General features: G+C 39.1%; 1 protein-coding gene across 5 annotated transcripts in view; it reads left to right on the top strand.

The window, feature by feature from the left end:
* Positions 1 to 21803, top strand: part of Med14 (mediator complex subunit 14) — a 98257-nt gene that overhangs the window by 33554 nt on the left and 42900 nt on the right. For all 5 annotated transcript variants that reach the window (XM_090326789.1, XM_090326787.1, XM_090326788.1 and 2 more), the window contains 6 exons: positions 404 to 529; positions 5825 to 5903; positions 11297 to 11456; positions 14607 to 14801; positions 16984 to 17118; positions 20789 to 20865. In XM_090326789.1, the coding sequence (XP_090182915.1) occupies positions 404 to 529; positions 5825 to 5903; positions 11297 to 11456; positions 14607 to 14801; positions 16984 to 17118; positions 20789 to 20865 (772 nt within the window). The remainder of the gene's footprint in view (positions 1 to 403; positions 530 to 5824; positions 5904 to 11296; positions 11457 to 14606; positions 14802 to 16983; positions 17119 to 20788; positions 20866 to 21803) is intronic.

Genomic DNA, 21803 nt, shown 5'->3' with positions numbered 1-21803 from the left:
ATGAACTGTAGAATGAAGATGAAAATCTTTAAGTTATAGATGAAGCTTATTCTATTTACCAAACAAGTAATATTAAGAAGAACGTCCCTAAATATTAACTTCAAACAGCCACTGAAAAAAATAAAGTTAATTGATGAGATTGACTTTCCATTAGCTGTTTTAATTCTTTTCAAAGGATTTTTTCCTGTAGTATTTGAGATGAATCAGTTAAAAATCAACTTTAAATTACATTGTTCCTTTTGTGTTACCATTAATTCATTATTTTTTTTGCCAAATTTTGCAAAATCATATTTTCCTCTACCATTCAAGCTCTTCCAATAGTTGTTTCTATTCATTGAGAAATATATGTATATATATTGGGTAATTTTCAGAAAGAAAAATAATCTTTGATTTTTAACTTCAGCTTCCATAGAGACTGCACTTCCAGCTATTGTTGTTCCCATCCTGGAGCCCTGTGGTAATTCGGAGTGCCTACACATTTTTGTAGATTTGCATTCTGGAATGTTCCAATTTATGCTTTATGGACTTGGTAAGTTACCAATCAATGTCATTACTCAATGCAAGAAAAATATTTTTAACAAAAAAGAAATAACTTTTTTGTCATTAGGTATTAGAAAGTTTTGTATATGTAGTGTTAAAAGTAGGTGTGGAAGAAATAACTGACATCTGTTTCTTGGAGCATTGTTTTAATTCTATCTTGGATTTTTTTTTTTGCAGGTCCTGGGGCTTGAACTCAGGGCCTGGGCGCTGAACCTGAGCTTCTCAGGCTCAAGGCTAATACTCTACCACTTGAGCCACAGCACCACTTCCGGCTTTTTCTGAGTAGTTTATTGGAAATAAGAGTCTCACGGACTTTTCTACCCAGAATGGCTTTGAACTGCGATCCTCAGATTTCAGCCTCTTGAGTAGCTAGGATTACAGGCTTGAGCCACAGCACCCATCTTGGATTGTTTTTTTTTTTACCAGATGTTAAATTGCTAATATAAAGTGTATGCATACTGTTTATTATATTAAAGTAATAATGGTGATAGCTGATTCATTTATCTGTCTAATAGTTCTTTTTCATTAAACCACTAATAGTTAATGACATGGAAATGACAAGGGATGTTAATGTCATTCATGGCTGGAAGATGAGTTTATGGCAGTATAAGTATCTATGATGATTTTGGGCACAGAGTCAGAGAAAAGTATTTTTCTCTGGCTTAAACACAGTAGAAATTAAGTCTGATTTGTAGCTTGTTCTGTATATGATGTAGTGTTCTGAAAAGATGAAATGCCAGAAACGTAGTGTTGTTTTTATTGCTGGAACAGTGTTCTTGAATATATTAGTGCATTTGCCATTTGAAATTAATATTAGGCAAGCTAGATTGATAAATAAAGGACTTTCTGGCTATGTAGCTCTGAAGATTATTTTTTATGTGAATTCCTCATGGAAAACTAGATTCATACCTTGAGTCATATCACATTTATGATGGCTAAATGACAATTGAGTGACCAACCCATTTATGAGTTTTTTTATTGTTGTTATTAGGTAGTTGTGCAAAGTGAATTATTTTGACTGGTTTTTAAACAAACATGGTGATTATTCTTTCTTTTCTTTTCTTTAATTTTTTGGGCAGTCCTGTGCTTGAGCTCAGTGCCTGAGTGCTATCCTTGGGCTTTCTCAAGGCTAGAGCCCTACCACTTGAGCCACAGCACCACTTTTGTCTTTTTTTTTCTATGTATGCAGTCTTCGTGCATTCTAGGCCAGCACTTTTACCACTAGGCCAAACTCCCAGCCTCCATGGTGATTATTCTTTAAAATTCCTTTCTTCCTTTTCCTCCTTCTTTATTCTCCTCCTTCTTTCTTTCCTTTTCATTTAAAATATAAACACCACCTTTATTGACAGTTCAGGGTTACAAGAACCACAGAACCAGAGTCAGGAGTTTGGCCTAGTGGTAGAGTGCTTGCCTAGCATGCATGAAGACCCAGGTTCAATTCCTCAGTACCCTATACATAGAAAAATAAAAGCCAGAAGTGGTGTTGTGACTCAAGTGACAGAGTACTAGCCTTGAGGAAAAAGCGCAAGGACAATGCTCAGGCCCTGAGTTAAAGCCCCAGGACTGGCAAAAAAAAAACAAAAAACAAAAAAAACATACACACATACACAAAAAAAACTCCAGAACCAAAGTGTGAGAATCTCAAGAAAAGTGGTTCAGTTTCACAGAACCAAAGTATGAGAATCTCAAGAAAAGTGGAAACTTGTATTAGACTGGCTAATCATCTTCATCCATGTCCTCTCCCTGGACACTGTCTGCTGCTAAGAATCCTCTAAGGTGGGCATGCCCACCCAATTCTCAGAAAAATCTTCAATCCTTTCTCCCACATAGCATTGACAGTGTCCCATATGGTATGCATCAGGTCATACTTGTGCATGTGAGCCAGAATGCAGCAGCAAATATGGTGTGTCTCAGAATGCAAGCAGCTTACTGTATTGTCCAGATCTCCACCAGGCAATGTTGTCAGGGGCTGGTAATTAATGCCAATGAGGATGGTACAAGTCTATAAACTAGATGTTACAATTGATCTTGATGGCAGCTGTGGCAACATCGACGTATTGAGGGACCATGTCACCATGGTAAAATGGGCAGCAAGTCATGTATATTACTATGCAAGGGTCATATTTCACCATCTAGTTGGCTGGCTCAAAGCTAAAACTGGTGACCCCTGCTACAGTAAGTTGCTCATGGAAGATTTTTCTCAACAGAGATGACAGGGATATATATGTGGCCAGAGAGAAGTGGATTTAATTTGGCCTGGAATACTGTCTAATCAATATTCAGACCTTCACCAAATATAGAGAGGGTAATCAAAGATGCAATTTGGCTAATGTCGTTAATTTAGTATGTATTTACTACAGATATTGTAGATGGCCTCATTGTTCACTATGATATACTCCAGGGTGGTGGTGGGTGATGAGGATGGAGTAATAAGTCTCAGTGACAGCCATGGAAACCTGGAAGGGGCTGGGTAAGTGGAGAACTCCAACTTGAACATCTTGGTGTAATCAGTAGAAGGTTGTTCCACCAGTGGGGAGGTGAACCCTGAGCTGGTTCCCTCATAAAAGCTATAGAAAACCAGGAAATCCTGAAGACCTGGGCACTGCTCAGACAGCTCGAAGATTTAGTCTCCAGACAAAGCGACAGAGTTTGTTAGTGGTGTAGTATTCTTTGGTTATTGGTAGCTTCTTCCTTGCTTTGGATGAGCTGTTCAGTGTGGAAGAGCTGATGGCAGAGGCCAATATAAACTCCATCAATGATTGTGGCATCCAAATCTACAAACATTGCCCTGGACATCCCTCACATTGAAGGTGTTGAGGAGTCATCTCTCCTAATGAATACCAAATTCCAAGCAGTAGAGCTCCTGGCAGGCTTTGCAATCTGGACATTACTCTAGCCAATGTGCATGGAAATGCACTCATGCATGGTTTTCCCATAGATGAGACCTGTAGGGTTCCTCTGGGCTGAAACAGAACAAAGAATCTCCCTGTAAGTAGTCTTGGGGAGAAACAGTGAGAAGCAGCTAGCCCGGGGCCTCTATTCTGTTTACCTGAACCAGGAGGCCAGCTCTGGAACCCCACTGCGGCCCTGCTTCTTGAAGCTTTTCTTTTAATTGTTTTCCTGGCCATTTATATAGTATATACTCATAAATAAAAACCCCAAACATAAAAATGGGAGAAGCATGAGGAATTGAAACACCTTTGTATAACTATGTAAGATAATAAAACAAAAAAGTGAGAGAAACAGCAGTGTTTATTTTAGATCAGGCTACTATGAAAGAAAATAAAAAATATATTTATTTTATTAAAAACATAAAATTTAGCTGGGCATTTGTGGCTCACACTTGTTATTCTAGCTACTCAGAAGGTTGAGATCTGAGGAATGCAGTTCAAATCCAGCCTGGGCAGGAATGTCCAATTGACCACCAGAAAACTTAGTGTGGCGCTGTGGCTCAAACTGGTAGAGCACTACCCTTGAGTAGAAAAGTTCAGGAATAGCTCCCAGGCCCTGTGTTCAAGCCTTAGAATCAACAAAAAAAGATATAATAAAATTTATTTTCTCACAATTCTGGAGGCTACAAATTCACAATCATGATGTGTGTGGTTGGTTTCTGCTGAGGACTTTCCTCAGCTGAATTTTCTGGCTGTTCTCACAAGAGGCTCTCCCTCTCTCCCCCCCCCCCTCCCCCCCCCTCTCTCTCTCTCTCTCTCTCTCTCTCTCTCTCTCTCTCTCTCTCTCTCTCTCTCTCTCTCTCTCTCTCTCTCTCTCATGCTATTTATGTGTTCTTTTTTTAATATAAATTTTATTGTAAAGATGTGACATAGAGGGGTTACAGTTACATAAGTCAAGTAATGAGTACAATTTTATTAAACAGTGTTTGTTGAATTTATTTTGTATCTTTTTAGTTTAATAGTTTTATTATTACCTAATGTCATTAAAATTTATTGTGGGCTGGGTGCTAGTGGCTCATACCTGTAATCTTAGCTATTCAGTAAGGTAAGATCAGAGGATTGCAGTTCAAAGCCAGCCCAGTCAGGAAAGTCCATGAGATTCCTATCTCTAGTAAATAACTCCAAAAGACCAAAATTATGCTGTGGTACAAGTGGTAGAATATTAGCCTCGAGCACAAACTCAGGGACAGAGCCCAGGCCCCGAGTTCAAGCCCTAGGATTAGTACACAAAAATTTTTAATAAGGTAGATTTAGTAAGCCAGTTTTCAACCAACAGCTCTTATACTTGAAATGATATATTTAGTAAATAAACATCTCAGTGGAATTTTTTTATTTATGTGTGGGTCCTGGGGCTTGAATTGTGGGCCTAGATGGTGTCCCTGGATTCCTTTTGCTCAAGGCTAGTGCTTACTCTACCACTTAGCCACAGCTTTACCCTCCAGGATTTCCTGTGATTAATTTTAGATAAGAGTCTGACTTACTTTCCTGCCTAGGCTGGCTTAGAATTGCAATCCTTAGATCTTAGCCTCCTGAGTAGGAAGGATCACAGGCCAGAGCCACCAGGGCATGGCTTGCTTGAGCTTTTTCACTCAAGGCTAGTGCTCTGTGATGTGAGCCACAGCTCTACTTCTGTCTTTTTTTAGTGGTTAATTGGAGATAGGAATCTTAGACTTTCCTGCCCTGGCTGGCTATGAGCAACGATCCTCAGATCTCAGCCTCCGCAGTAACTAGGGTTACAGACAGAAGTCACTGGTACTTAGCTTAGTGAGAGTTTTAAACATAATCTTCAAGGTTCTAAGTCTAATAATAATTATGAGCCTTAAATAGTTATGTTATATACTAACTAGAATTTGCTGTTTGCTATTTGCTAATTTGCATTTACTATTAGTTTTTACCTATGACTCTTGAGATGTTAAAAAGAGGAATAAACAGCCACGCGTGGGGCATAGTGGGCATGGGGTGTGGTGGCTCAGACCCGTAATTCTAGCTACTCAGGAGGCTGAGATCTGAGGATCAAGGTTCAAATCTAGCCAGGGCACAAAAGGACCTGAGATTCTTAACTCTATTTAACCTCTAGAAAATGGGAAGTGGGGCTTGGCTCAAGAGTAGGGAGGTAGCCTTGAGCTGAAGAGCTCAGATACAGTGCCAAGGCCTGAGTTCAAGACCCATGACCCACACATAAAAGAGGAAAACACATGTTTATTTATAACTAATGGTACCTTTAGTTTTTCTTTAACTCAAATAAATACATGGATTTGGTGCCTAAAATAGTAATTTTCATGAAAATTTTGTTTCTTATATGAGTAATTAACTTAATGGAGTGCTTTATTTAGACCAGGCCACACTGGATGATATGGAGAAATCTGTGAATGATGACATGAAACGGATTATTCCCTGGATCCAGCAACTGAAGTAAGCTTATTTATTTAGCTCAATGCTAAAAATAGAAGCTTATCTTGACAGGATATATTTTTTTCATCATTGCTCTTGAGAATTACTGTCCTTAAGGTTGATGACATGAAACTTGAGTGCCTTTTCATACCTTTAGTCTATAAATTCTCTTGGAACAGAGCCAAGGTAGCAGTGCCTCATATCAAATTCTCCTGCAGCTCAAATGTAGGCATGAAGGACATGACCCTCAGCTTTTATTTCTCGCCACAGATTCTCCTGTCCAAGCATTTTCCAAATCAATTACACAATAAAATTTTTACATCTGTAGTTCTGTGTAATAAAGTCTTATTTGTCCTTATCCAGTATAAATTTCACCGGCTAGCATCAGCTGATTAAAGCAGGTGCTTTAATACTATCATTGATTTTTTCCCCCCTCAAAATCCATTGAAGGCCTCATACTAAATAAAATTTAAAATCAAACTAGAAATAATTTTATTACCATTGTTTCACAAATCCACTATTATGACAGCTCTAATATACTTACTGTTCTTTAAAATGAAGGAAACAAAACCCCAAGCCAGATACCAATGTCTCATGCCTGCAGTCCTTGCTATTCTGGAGGCTGAGCTCTGAGGATCATGGTTTGAAGCCAGTGTAGGCAGGAAAGTCTGTGAGACTCCTATCTCCAGTTAACCACCCCCAAAAAGCAAGAAAATGGAGGTGTGGCTCAAAGTGATAGTACACCAGACTTGATTGAAAAAGCCAGTTGAAAGCTCAAGGCTCAAGAACCAGCACCAACCCCCTCCCCCAAAAAACTTGCCAGTAGCATCTGTAGCTTTTGTGTAGCCCCTCTTCTTTTTTTTCCCCAGTTGTGGGGCTTGAACTCAGGGCCTGAGCACTGTCCTTGGACTTTTCTCAAGGCTATAACTCTACCCTTGAGCCACAGCACCACTTCCAGCTTTTTTCTTTGTACGTGGTGCCGAGGAATCAAACCCAGGTCTTTGTGCATGCTAGGCAAGCACTCTACCAATAGGCCAAACTCCCAGCCCTACCCCTCTTCTTTTGCTAACTTTGGTCTCAAATATTTAAAGATTCAAATTCAATGTAATTAGGTAATATTTATGTACACAAATCATGAACTTTAATGCCAGTATATAATATATAAACCTTTTGGGGAGTGAGTGGCTATTTGATTTACCTGTATGTAAAATAAATCATAAACTTTAATCTGAATAATTTCTAAAATTTTCTATGCTTCAGCAGTTTTTTACATTTTGACTGAATAAAGTTTAATAATTCACTTCGTGCCTAACTTGGGATTGTTTTATCTTTTTTTTTTAAAGAATTTATTAACATTGATTTTTACAAACAAGTATTCAAGAAGGAATCTCGATATGTTTTATCTTTTAATTTTAGTTCACAGAAATACAACCTAAACCCTCAAAGCCTTGATAAACTTGCTAAATTAATTATCAAATATACATCTTTAACCCACATAATTTACTTAAAAAGAAAGTAGTTCTAGCCAGGCGTGGTGGCTCACACCTGTAATCCTAGCTACTCAGGGGGCTAAGATCTGAGGATCAAGGTTCAAAGCCAGTCTGGGCTCAAAAGGACCTGAGACTATTAACCTAGAAAATAGGAAGTGGGGCTTGGCTCAGGGTAGGGCAGTAGCCTTGAGCTGAAGAGCTCAGGGACAGCACCCAGGCTGAGTTCAAGCCCCATGACCCACCAAAAAAAAAGAAAAAGAAAAAGAAAGTACTTGTTACTTATAATAATGCCTCTCAAAGGATACCTGATAGATGCCAGTTTATCACTAATCTTTCAGGGATGTTACTTCAAAAACTTCTTGATAAATAATTTAAATATCATATAATATATTTTAAACATATAATTTGTAGTAAATTTATAAAGTTTTGCAATAATCACCACAGTCCAGTTACAGAAGATTTTGTCACACCAAAGAGATGCCAATATCTATTCAATGCCCATTCCTAGCCCTGTGTGGTCTACAAATGTACTTTTTCTTTCTGTAAATTTGGCTATTCTGGTCATTTTATGTAAATTGAAACATAAGATGTATGGACTTTAGTAACTGGCTTCATTCACATACCTTTTTCTTTTTTCTTGTGCTAGCACTGGTGATCCATGCTCTCATGGCTGGTGCTTTGTCAATTGAGCCGTGCCTCCAGTTCCTACTTAGCATATTTTCAAAATTCATGTTAGAATATGTATAAATATTTCATCATTGTGGCTGAACAATATTCCACTGATGGATAGATAACGTTTTATGTATTCACCAGTTGAGTAGTTGAATTGTTTTCATTGTTTGCTTGTTGTGAATGATACTCTATGGATACTTGCATGACAGTCTATGTGTAGCTTATATGCTTACATTTCTCTTAGGTTGATACCTAGCAGTAGAATTGCTGAGACATGTAGTACATTTATGTGCTTTTTAAAATGTTTGTTTGCTTATTTTGCCAGTCGTAGGCCTTCAGCTGAGGGCCTGGGCATTGTCTCTAAGATTCTTTTCTTTTGCTTAAGGCTAGCACTCTACCACTTGAGCCACAGTGCTACTTCCTGGTTTTTCTGTTATTGTGGTACTGAGGAATCAAACTCAGGACTTCATGCATGCTAGGGAAACACTGTACCACCAAGCCACATTCCCAGACCATGTTTGATTTTTTTTTCCAAAGAAACTTCCAAGTATTTGATATATGAAGGATTTCTGTTTTTCTTTCATTTCTAATATTGACACCTTGGTATAAAGAAATATCTTAATGTGATTTTATCTTATTTTGCTGGTAATGGAACTTGAACCTAGGGCCTCATGCTCTAAATGAAGACTTGAGCTGACTTTTCTACTCAAGGTTAGCACTCTTCTATTTGAGCTACAACTCAACTTTTGGCTTTTTGTTGCTTAATTGGGAAGAAGCATATCTTGAATTTGTCTGCCCAGGCTGTTTTTGAACCCAATCCTTAAATCTCAGCCTTCTGAGTAGCTAGGATTATAGGTATGAGTCACCAGCACCCAGCTCACTGTGATTTTGAGTTACATTTCCTTATTGACTAGTGAAAATGAGCTCCTAATTATGTGATATTTTATATTATGCAAAAAATGAATTCTAGAAAAAAGAAAAAGCATGTGGAACTTAATGTCATTATCAGTCAACACACATACTATTACATGTACTTCAATAAATAAAGCTCAGAACAAACAATACAGGGAAAATGGCAAAACCATGTTTTACTGGAAGTATATATAGCAATTAGTATAGAAAATCACTTTTTCTTTTCTCATGCAAGTCCTGGTCTCTGTGCCATTGGTCATGGGGCTTGAAGTCTGGGCCTGGGCGCTGTTCCTGAGCTCTTCAGCTCAAGGCTAGCGCTCTACCACTTGAGCCATAGCTCCACTTCTGGTTTTCTAATGGTTAATTGGAGATAAAGAGTCTCATAGTCTTTCATGCCTGGGGTGGCTTTGCACTGCGATCCTCAGATCCCAGCCTCTCCTGAGAAGTTAGGATTACAGGTGTGAAGCTACTGATGCTTGGCTTCCTGAGCTTTTTGTGCACAAGGCTAATACTCTACCACTTGAGCCATAGCTTCATTTTCATCTTTGTTGTTGTTGGTTGTGGGGCTTGAACTCTGGGCCTGGGTGCTATCCCTGAGCTCTTCAGTTCAAAGCAACTGCCCTACCCCTTAAGACTTGGTGCCACTTCCGGTTTTCTAGTAGTTAGAGATAAGAGTCTCAAGGACTTTCGTGCCCAGGCTGGACTTTAGTGCCCAGGCTGGCCTTGAACCGGGATCCTCAGATCTCAGCCTCATGAGTAGCTAGGATTACAGACTTGAGCCACTTTCCCAGCCATTTTCATCTTCTTTGGTGCTTAATTATAACAGTTTCACAGACTTACTTGGCTGGCTTCAAACTGTAATACTCTTAAGTAGGTAGAATTACAGGCTGAGCCTCCAGTGCCTAGCTAGAAAATTACTTTTTTTGTGTGGGACTTGAACTGGGCCTGGATGCTGTCCCTGAGCTCTTCAGAACAAGGCTACTGCTCTACCGCTTGAGCCACAGAGTCACTTCTGGTTTTCTGGTTGTTAATTGGAGATAAGAGTCTCATGAAGTTAAGTGCCCAGGCTAGCTTTGAACCTTGATCCTCAGATCTCAGCCTTATGAGTAGCTAGGATTACAGGCATGAGCCTGTAATTATGCTAATTTTTATTCCACAAAAATCATAACAAGCAAAGCTCCAGTGCAAAATAGCTATTCTGTATATACTTTGAAAAGACTATATATCCAGAGGTGTTTGTGATTTTGTTTTGTCTTTTACTTTTTTGGTGGTACCAGGGCTTGAACTTACTGGATTTGTGCTTGCTAAGTAGGTACTTTCCTTTGTGGAGCATGCCCCCAACCTTTTTACTTTAGTTATTTTTTGAATAGGGTCTAGTATTTATGCTGGGACCATCCTGAACTTTGATGCTTCTATTTACGCTATCCATAAAGCTAGAATAATAGGTATCTATCACAATGGCCAACTTTTATTGGTTCAGATGGGATCTTAACAACTGTTTTTTCAGACTAGCCTTGAATCAAGACCCTCCATACCTCTTCTAAGTAGTTAGGATTATACATATGAACCACAATTCCTGGCATTATTTAAAGGATTTACATTTTTTTAAAAAAATTTGTTGGTTCTGGGATTGAGTTTAAGGTTTAGGTGCTGTTCCTGAGCTATTTCAGCTAGAGGCTAGTGCTCTACCACTTGAGCCACAGCTCTACTTTTGGCTTTTTTGGAAGTTAATTAGAGGCAAGAGCCTCACAGACTTGCCTGTCTAGTCTGGCTTTGAACAGTGATCTCAACTTCCTAAGTAGCTAGGATATAGACATGTACCACCAGTGAATGGCCACTTTATCCTTTATAAAATGCATATTTTAGTGAGGTTAATTGTACTGTCTTTGGAAGATAGGAAATATACTATTCCCTGTCATAAACGAAACTAGTCATATAGTTTTGTGTTACAAATAAAATCATTCACATTACAGATTAAGGTTATTTTGTTGTTGTTTGACTGGGATTTGAACTCAGGATCTTATATATACTATGTAATCTTGCATGGCTGGGATTATAAGACAGCTACCATACCCAGTTTACTTGTTGAGCTAGGGCTGTCCTCTGACTACAATCCTCTCAATTTTTGCCTACCTTATTAGATGGCATTACAGTTATGTACCACTATGCCCATTTTAAGCTTCTTAAAGTCAACTAAAAGTAAGAATTCATTAATATAATCATGTGTGTATTACTTCATTTAAATTATGATTAATTAAATGTTAATAGCCTTGATTGTGTTTATAAATCAGTAACAAAAATATATGCTTATATGATATGGGTTATCTGTTTTAAATTTAGGTTTTGGCTTGGAAAACAGCGTTGTAAACAATCTATAAAACATTTACCCACAATAAGCACTGAAACATTACAGCTTTCCAACTACTCAACTCATCCTATTGGGAAACTTTCTAAGAATAAGCTGTTTATTAAACTTACCCGTCTTCCACAATACTACATCGTAAGTATATGAAGGGATAACTAGGGTGGAAAAGTGTAGTGATTCTGTTAGTATCTTAAATGATTTAATTTGTGATTGAATATTTGAACTTCATATAGCAATTTTCATGTCAGCTAGGATGAGGGAAAGAGGAAAGTCATATCTCCATTGGGGAATAGAAGATAGCCTTCACCCTTCACCCTAAAATCTCAATTCCTGTAGTTAAGCCTAGTTCCTGGTTGAAATGCAGTACCATTGAAGTAGTTAGGATTATAGATCTGAGCCTTGGGTGAACCAAAATTCACTATCCAAATCCCTCTTGTTACTCCTTTGTAACAATCAACTTCCTGGGCTGCATGCTGGTGGCTTACTCCTGTAATTCCAGCTACTCAGGATGCAGAGATCTGAGGGTCGTGGTTCAAAGCCAACCTGGGCAGGAAAGTCTGTGAGACTCTTACAATGTCCCTAATGTTCATTTATCCATGCTGCTGTAGATATAATTGTTCTTTTGTTACAGCACTTAGTATTCCATGATGTAGATGAACCCGTTTAGTCACCAACTGAAGGACTTCTAGGTGGTTTCCATTTGGGGTAGTTGTGATAAAACTACCAGAAACATTTGCATACATTTTGTGCACATGAACATAATTTTTGAATTATTTTGGATGAGTATGAGAGAGGAACATGATATATGATATATATTGTTCTCTCTCTCTCTCTCTCTCTCTCTCTCTCTCTCTCTCTCTCTCTCTCTCTCTCTCTCTCTCCCTCCCCCTCCCCTCTTCTCTCCCTCCCCCCTCTTCTGTTTTGTTGCAGTACTACATTTTAACTCAGGGCCTGAGAGCTGTTATATAGCTTTTTAGTTCCACTTTCAGCTTTATGATAGTTAATTGGAGATAAGAGTCACATGAACTTTACTCCCAGACTGGCTTTGAACTGCAATCTGCATGTTTCAGCGTCCTGAGTAGCTAGTATTGCATATATGAGTTATTGGCACCCACCTTGTGTGTATCTTTATAAGTAATTAAGAAACAAGTATACTATTTTGTACCCCCATCAGCAATATGGTTTTTTTTCCTGTGGGTCATGGGGCTTGAACTCTGCCTGGGCGCTGTCCCTGAGTTCTTCAGCTCAAGGCTACTGCCCTACCCCTGGGTCTGGGCATTGTCCTTGAGCTGTACAGCTCAAGACTACCACCCTACCCTTGAGCCAAGCCCCGCTTCCCATTTTCTAGAGGTTAATTGGAGATAAGTCTCAGGTCCTTTTGTGCCCAGGCTGGCTTTGAACCTTGATCCTCAGATCTCAGCCTCCTGAGTAGCTGGGATTACGGGTGTGAGCCACCTGGTGCTAGGGTTTTTATCCAGGCCCTTGAGCATTCTGGATAAACATTGAACTACATCTTTAGCCCTATGATGTGATACTTGTTTTGTTTTGGTTTTGCTTGCTTTTTTGAGACTAGGTCTCCTTGTATAGCTTAGGCTGTCCTGCAGCTTTCTGCACAGACCAGATTGGCCTTGAACTTGAGGTCTTTCTGCCTCAGTCTCCTAAAAGCTGGCATGATAAATTTTCATTGGTGAAATGTCTATTTTCCATTTCTTTTTTTGAATGTTGGTGTTGAACTCAGACTCATGCTTACTTAGCTGGCATTCTACCATTTAAGTCATGTTTCCAGCCCCATTTTTAGCTGGTTATTTTTGAGATAGGGTCTCAAAACACTTTTCTGCCAAAGGCTGACTTTATACTACAATCCACTTAACCCCTTGAGTAACTAGGATTTCAGGTGTGAAATAGTCCCTAGCTCCATTATGCTTTTGATTCTTCCACTTATAGAAGTGTATTACCAGTGTGATCATTTTCTCTTCCTTCCTTCCTTCCTTCCTTCCTTCCTTCCTTCCTTCCTTCCTTCCTTCCTTCCCTCCTTCCTTCTCTCTCTCTCTCTCTCTCTCTCTCTCTCTCTCTCTCTCTCTCTCTCTCTCTCTCTCTCTCTCTCTTCTTTTTTTTGTGGGCCATAGGTTTTGAACTCTGGGCCTGGGCTCTATCTTTGAGCTCTTCAGCTCAAGGCTACCATTCTACCCCCGAGCCACAACCCCACTTCCTGTTTTCTAGTGATTAATTGGAGATAAGAGGCTCAGGGTCTTTAGTGCCGGGGTTGGCTTGGGGCACCATCCTATATACCCATAGCTGAATGCATTCTCCCACCCCACCTCTAGAATGCTACTTTTGTGTGAAACTGGAACTTGAAATCACTGTCTTATGCTTTTGCTCATTAATTGACACTTTACCACTTGAGCTATATCTTCAACCCTACTTTTTTTATATGATTAAGTTTTTCTTTAAAAGAAAAAAAAGATATACTCGGTGTGGGTTGGGGGGCTGGGAGTTTGGCCTAGTGGTAGAGTGGTTGCCTAGCATGCACGAAGACCCCGGCTGGATTACCCGGTACCACATACTGGAAGTGGTGCTATAGCTCAAGTGGTTCAGCACTAGCCTCGAGGAAAGCCCAAGGACAGTGCTCAGTCCCTAGGACTGGCCAAAAAAAAAAAAGATGGAAGTGGCACTGTGGCACAAGGGGTAGGGTGGTAGCCTTGAGCTGAAGAGATCAAGGCTAATGCCCAGGCCCAGAGTTCAGGTACTCAGGCAGGGAGTATGGATTAGTGGTAGAGTACTTCCTAGCATGCATGAAGCTCTGAATTAGATTCCTTGGTACCAAATACACTGAAAAAGTTGGAAGTGGTGCTGTGACAAGTAGTAGAACACTAGCCTTGAACAAAAGTGCTCACGGACAATATCCAGGCATTGAGTTCAAGCCCCAGGACTGGCAAAAAAAAAAAAGATGTACACTAGATTTATTTATTTATTTTTTTGTCTGTCATGGGGTTTGAACGCGGGGCCTGGGTGCTGTCCCTGAGCTCTTCAGCTCAAGGCTCAATCTACCCTTTGAGCCACAGCACCACTTCTGGTTTTCTGGTGATTAATTGGAGGTCTTGCAGACTTTCATGCCTGGGCTGGCTTTGAACCATGATCCTCAGATCTTAGGCTCCTGAGGAGCTAGGATTACTGGTGTGAGCCACTGGTGTCTAACAGTAGATTTATAATTCTAAGCATCACTTAATAGGAGGAGGAGACTATTTGGTGCTTCTCTGAATTCTTTTCTAATTTGGGTCTTTTTAGGTTGTGGAGCTGCTAGAAGTTCCAAATGAACCTACACAGCTGTCGTACAAGTATTACTTCATGTCTGTGAATACTGCAGATCGGGAAGATGGCCCTGTTATGGCACTGCTCCTGCAGCAGTTCAAGGAAAATGTCCAGGACCTGGTTTTACGTACAAAACCCGGGAAACCAACCAGAGCCGGTACCAAGCGCAAGGTATGATCACTTATGGGAACGAGCATAGAAATTGTTATTTTTAATATGGGAAAGAATTGGGTAGGATGTTGGTTTTGATTTCTCTTTCTAGAAGTACTAGGCATTCTATCACTTGAGCTATGCTTCCAGCTTGTTTTTGTTCCTTATTTATTTGTGAAGTGGGCTCTCACTTTGTGTTCTGGCTGACTTTGCTTATGCTTTTCTGTGTTGCTGGTGATGATAAGCATGCATCTCTGCACCCAGCCATTGTGCTTCCCCTTATATAGCTGAGATGACAGGCAGAGATGAGTCTTGTGAACTTTTTGCATATAAATTGCCATCTTCCCAAGTAACTAAGACTGTAGGCTTGAGCTACTACACTCAGCTTTAGATAGGGGCTTAAAGAGATAGAGCAGCAATGAAACTTAAGTAACACTTGTCTGTGCTCTACCCTGAGCCACAACAGTACTTTTCTTTTCTAGAGATTAATTGGAGATAAGAGCCTCATGGTTTTTAGTTTTAGAGTCTATAGTGCCTGGGCTACCTTCCAACTGAGATCCTCAGATCTCAGCCTCCTGAGTAGATAGGATTACAGGCATGAGTCACCCTTGCCCAGCTTGCTTTTTTTTTTCTTTTAATGGCTTGCTTGTGCTAGGCAAGTGCTATACAAAGCTACATCTTCAGCCCTTGGATTTTTTTTCTTAAGTTATTGTTATAGAGGTGATGTAGAGAGGGATTACAGTTACATGAGTCAGGTAATGAGTACATTTCCTTTCCTACAGTGTTTTCCAATCCTTCATTCTCTGCCAGCCCCTCCTCCCCATATCCCATCCTGAGTTGTATAGTTCACTTTTATCAGTGTCCAGTGAACTCCACTGCTGAATTTTCACCCTATTTTCCCTTGCGTTCTCTACCGTCCCCCTAAACCTCCTGAAGATATACACTTGAATACATAAAAGGAAAAGAAGACCGACAAATAAAAAATTAAAAGGATAGGGCCAGGATTTTGGCCTAGTGGTAGAGTGCTTGCCTAGCATGCACGAAGACCTGGGTTCAATTCCTCGGTATCACATACATAGAAAAAAACCGGAAGTGGTACTGTGGCTCAAGTGATAGAGCTCTACCCTTGAGAAAGTCCAAGGACAGTGCTCAGGCACTGAGCTCAAGCCCAGGACTGGCAAAAACAAACAAACAAAAATTAAAAGGATAAAAATTAAAGAAAAAAGAGAGCTCTCTTGTTTTTATATCTTAGAGTTTGTTCATATGTATATGTGTATATATACATATACATTTTTATACAAATATAATTTTATGTTAACATGAAGAAACATATAGGCATTGTGCCTTATGTTTCTCTCTTAAAAGTATCCTCTTTGGTAGGCAGTGGCTCATGCCTGTAACCCTAGCTACTCAGGAGGCTGAGATCTGAGGATCAAGGTTCAAAGCCAGCCAGGGTACAAAATTACCTAAGACTCTTATCTCCATATAACATCTAGAAAATGGGAAGTGGGGTTTGGCTCAAGGGTAGGGTAATAGCCTTGAGCTAAAGAGCTCAGGGACAGCACCCAGGCTGAATTCAAGCTCCATGACCCACCAAAAAAAAAAAAAGAGTATCCACATGGGGTCTCACTCTGTGTAAGTATGTAGAATCTAACCCTTCTATTTTCGAGACAGGATTTTCTTACCTGCTGGTTGGTGTTTCACACCTGCAATCTTAGCTACTCTGGAGGGTGAGATCCAAGGATCAAGGTTCAAAGCCAGCCTGGGAACCAAAAAACAAGAAACTCTTATCTCCAATTAACCACTAGAAAACCAGAAGTGAGGTTGTGGCGGTATCCTTGAGCTGAATAGCTCAGGGATAATGCTCAAACCCAGAGTTCCAGCCCCACGACCAACCCCTGCCCCCCACAAAAAAGTCTTATCTCAGCTTTCTAAATGCTGGGGTTACAGGTGTGCACTCCCATACCTGGCAAATCCTTCTATTTTAATTGACAATTACATGTTACTTTCCACAAGAGAATTTATTAAACACAAAATATGTACAATTAAGTTACCAATATTTTAGTTAGTTCTTTACTCAATGAATATTTCTGGCAATACGGCCAACTTTGTTCTGGTTAACCTTGAGCTTTATTATAATAAAGAACCTCAATGATTTGTATCACAAACACTTCTTTACTTGTGTTTTTCACTTGTTTTGTAGTTGTCTGATGACTCATGTCCAGTGGAATCCAAGAAAGCCAAACGATCTGGAGAAACGTGTGCCTTCAACAAAGTTCTAGCTCACTTTGTTGCTATGTGTGATACAAACATGCCATTTGTAGGACTTCGGTTAGAGGTAACTTTTAGAACACTTCTGGCAACAATAAATAAGAGTCATTTTAGCATGTGTTGCTCAAGTTATACAGGTTCAACTAGGACAACCTATTCATTTGGGGAAAGGTGAGGTTGTAATCATAGCATCTAATAGTATATATGTAAAACATGACTTAAATTATTTTACCTGTGGTTCCAGCTTCAGGCCTTCTGTCTGTATAAAAGGATATTAACTTTTGAATTAAAAAAATGGACAACTTTTTTATTTTTTTTATTTTTTATATTTTTTATTGTAATTAATAAAAGGGTTACATGATATTTGCCAGATAGAAGGTGCATTAATTCACATACATTGATACCCTTTCACATGTCTTGGTACCCATTACCCTCCCCCCCACCCACCACCCACCCCCCGTCTTGGTTTTCCCCCCTTCCCTATCAAATTTCAAATAACCAAATACAAATAAATTCAGTATATCAGATAACAAAGTGAGATACTGTAACAACATATGAGATACCCAAGGGACAGCAAAGGAGATGAGAGATAACGTAGTACATTAAGGACAACAATCATTCGTTATATGGCTTTTGTTTCTATATCCTGGAGGTCCTTTCAATTAGCTTCATACTATATGGCCTTATGTATCAAGGTTTTGCTCTATTGCAGATCTCTGCTAGTAGAGCCCAAGGTTTCTACTGATTATGACAAATGAGGGAAACCATTGAGCCTAAGTTCCTTTGAGTCTGGCTTACTTCACTTAATATGATTTTTTTCTAAGAAAATGGACAACTTTTAAGAATTAACATTTTTTAATCTTCTAGTAGTAATGTTTAAGCCTAAATGAGATGGTTAGTTGATAAAAAGAATGGTTTTTTTGTGTTAGTAAAGCTATGCATATTGCTCAAGCACTAATAAAACTGATGTCTCTCTGAGAAATAAGTCAGAAAGTCATCTTAAATAAAAAAAAACTTTTGTCATACGTAAAAAGCAATAGACCAATGCAGAATCTATGGTTTTCAAGAATGATGGTTCAGCATAATCCTCAAACACAGAGGAAAAGGAAGGTAATGGCCTATAATTTTTTAAAGTTTTTTTTATTAAAGAATTTATTAACTGATTTTTACATCATATTTCAAATGATGTATTGGCCAAAGATTGGTAAACCCTTCAATAGTGATATATTAAAACTAAATTATTTCCCTCTAGTTCTAAGGTTTATTTTTTATTTTTTGGTTGTGGTCATGGGGCTTAAACTCAGGGCCTGGGCATTATCTCTGAGCTTTTTCACTCAAGGCAACTGCTCTCTCACCTTGAGCCACAGTGCCACTTCCGGTCTCCTGGTGGTTAATTTGAAATAAGAGTCTTATGGACTTTCCTGTCCAGGCTAGCTTTGAACCACAATCTGAGTTATAAATAAAGGAGGGAAGTAAAACTGCGAAGGTGAACTTTTTCAGTTGGACCAATGAAGATGGCCTTGGGAAGACTTGTTGAAAATAGCTTTCATGTCTTCCAATGAGTTGACAAGCCTTTATTTTAAAGGATCAGATAGTAAACATTTTAGTGTTTGTGGATCATACTGTCTCTGTTATGACTCAACTCTTGTTGTAGTGCGAGCCAGCCAGAGTTGCGTTTAAATAAACAAGCGTGGCTGTGTCCACCAGTAAAACAATATTTTAAAAAATAAAGCAGGAATTGGGCCAGATTCAGCCCATAAATCAGGTGTTATTTACTGACCCATGCTTTAGAAGGTTTTGGAATACGTAGGCAGAAGATAAGGTATGAAATTGCAAAGAATAGTAATAGAGGGAAACTCAAGCCCAGAAACAGAAAGCTAAAATAGGTGCTCATGTCCTTGATATACCTATCCATCTCCTATAACTGTGAGTGAGCTCGGTGTTGAAGCTCCTAAACTGAACAGGAACTGTCTGTGTTTCCTCTCTACATTTTTCGTTTTTGGATTCTTCCCCCCCCCCAGTCCTGGGGCTTATACTCAGGACCTAAATACTGTCCTTGGGCTTTCTCAAGGCTAGAGCTCTACCACTTGAGCCACTGTACCATGTCTGGCCTTTTCTGTGTGTGTGGTGCAGAGAAATCAAACCCGGGTCTTCATGCATGCTAGACAAGCACTCTACCACTAGGCAAAATTCCTGGAACTGTGTTTTTTTCATCTTTCATTTGCATTATCTATCTTAAGTATCATTCAGTTATTACTTTTGCAATAGAGAAGAATTATACATGATGCTGAGACTGAGATATAATTATGTCCTTTCTCCATTTCAACTGTTGACATATCTTTTTTGTATTTGCATACTGTTGCACACCTATGACATGTGAGAACATTCTCCACTATTTGAAATCAGTCAAGCTCCTAAAAGACTTTCTACAACCAGGTACTGGTGGCTCATGCCTATAATTCTAGCTACTCAGGAAGCTGAGATCTGAAGATCAGAAAGTTCGTGAGGCTGTAATCTTTAAATAATCATCAGAAGACTGGTAATGATGCTGTGGCTCAAAGTGGTAAAGTACTAGCCTTGAGCAAATGAGTTCAGAGACAGCACTCAGGCCCTGCGTTTAAGCCCCATAACAGACTTAAAAAACACCCAACAACTTAGCTATATATTCTAATCGTGGCAGAAACTCATAGCTGAGTTAAGAAGGAAAGCAAGCACATTCTCTGTTTACAGTAATTTGCACTAAGCTATGAATAACTAGGTCGTTTTACCATGGATGTTTCCCTTTCTGATTGATAGAATAAAGGCAGCATTTTTTCAGCCATCCTACCCTTTACTTCCTTTTGGATTTGAACTCATGCTGACTATTTGGTTAACAGCTACTTTTCTAAACCTTTGCCCTCCCCAGGCCACAGAGAAGGACTTATTCAAATACTTTTTGGAGATTCCTTTTTGGAACAATATCTGTATAAGATACCTGTAATGCCAAAGATAAGAATATCTTCCAAAGATCATCAAATGACTTTCTACCATTCTAAAATAACTTGTAGTTTCATAGGAAGTATTTCAAGTATTACTCTACATTTATCTTCTTAACTCACTTTCTGAGTTCTCCAATTGGAAAAAGTTCCCATTGGATAATCATTTACCTCATACAGGAAATAACTTTTTAAATACAAAACTGTATTTCAGCAGTTATAAACTTAAAGTACTGTTTATTAGAAGTGGTGCTGTGGCTCAAGGGGTAGGGTGGTAGCCTTGAGCTGAAGAGCTCAGGGACAATGTCTAAGCCCAGAATTCAAGCCCCACGACTTATCAAAAAAAAGTACTGCTTATGATCAGAAAAGAGATATGATTATGAATCAAACCTTGTCTTGAGCCAACAGTAGGATTATACAAGAATACACCTTATTTTTGAGGTATATCATTTGGGAACCATTAGAATTGATTCTGCATTTCTTTTTGCTTAATGAAAAAATTATGAATCCTGGAAATTTTGAAGATTTTCCACCTGTGGCGATGTTTAGAAACTCTGGGATGCTTTGAGTTTCACTTGAATTGGTGTAGTAGCTTTCAGGAAAATCTAATAAGAGAGATAATGTTCATAACTGGTAATGTTGTAAAATTGGGAAATTACTGGTTCTAGAAAAGATGTCATGAAAATCAAGACAATAGTACATAGAAACAGTGATTTATAATGTAAACTTAAATGGTGTGACATTGTGCTTTTCTCTTCCTAGTTGTCCAATCTGGAAATTCCACATCAAGGGGTGCAAGTGGAAGGTGATGGCTTCAGCCACGCAATTCGCTTATTAAAGTAAGCTCCTGTCATGTGCCTCACTCGATATCACACATTGCAGTTATACTGCCAGAGCTGTTCCTTCCTCTCTTTCCATACAACAGCGTAAAACAGAGCTCAAAACGTGTAAATGTGATAGATTTCTGCACAGAATTACTGATATCCTGAGTGGGAATGGGTCAGTTCCCTTAAGAAGTTTTTTTTAGGTGTCTTTCCTCTGCTTCTCATTCTTTCAATAGGTATTTTCTGAATACAATTGGATATTAGGCTTGACTTCTCATAAAGCCCTTCAGAGTGCTGTGGATTCACATAGCAGAGAGATGTGGGCTACTTCAGAAGTCTGGAAGGGTTACTTGAGGAAGAACCAGTACTCAGGCTGGAGATAAGAATTAGCCAGAGGGAAGGGAAATGAAGTCTTAGCCAGTGGGAGTAGCTGTTAATGCAAGGGTATGGTATCTTAGATCTAAAAAGAGTTTAGTGTAAGAGGAGGAGGTTAGAGGGAAGGACTGGATGTTAGCAGGATGGGTTTGATCCTGTAGGGTTTTCTTTTTAAGGGTCTTCCAATAATTTAGACTTTATGCCAATAGCACTTACAAGCTATGTACTATAGCATGTGTTTGTAGCCTAAACTTACTTAGAAGGCTGAGGCCAGAGGATTACTTGAATGAGACTACAAGTTGGAGAACAGCCTAGGGAACATAGATTTCATCGAAAAAATTAAAATAAAAATAAATAAAAACCACAATGGAAAAAAACATAGATGAGTTTAAGCAGACACTGACATCATTAGATTCTTCTGAAACTTCAACCTGATAGAAGTGTAGAGAATAAATTGGAGGGTAACAAGACCAAACTAGCAAAACAGGTTACAGAACTGGTTCATGCCAGAATTGTTGGTAACTTAGACTAAAGTGGGTTCTACAAGGATTTAAGAGATGATTGTTAGCTTGTGCTTT

The sequence above is a fragment of the Megascapheus bottae genome, chromosome X (assembly GCF_031878675.1).
Source record: "Megascapheus bottae isolate mThoBot1 chromosome X, mThoBot2.hap1, whole genome shotgun sequence".
Taxonomy (NCBI): domain Eukaryota; kingdom Metazoa; phylum Chordata; class Mammalia; order Rodentia; family Geomyidae; genus Megascapheus; species Megascapheus bottae.
The sequence above is the reverse complement of the archived record's forward strand: the minus strand, read 5'-3'. Positions and strand labels throughout refer to the sequence as shown.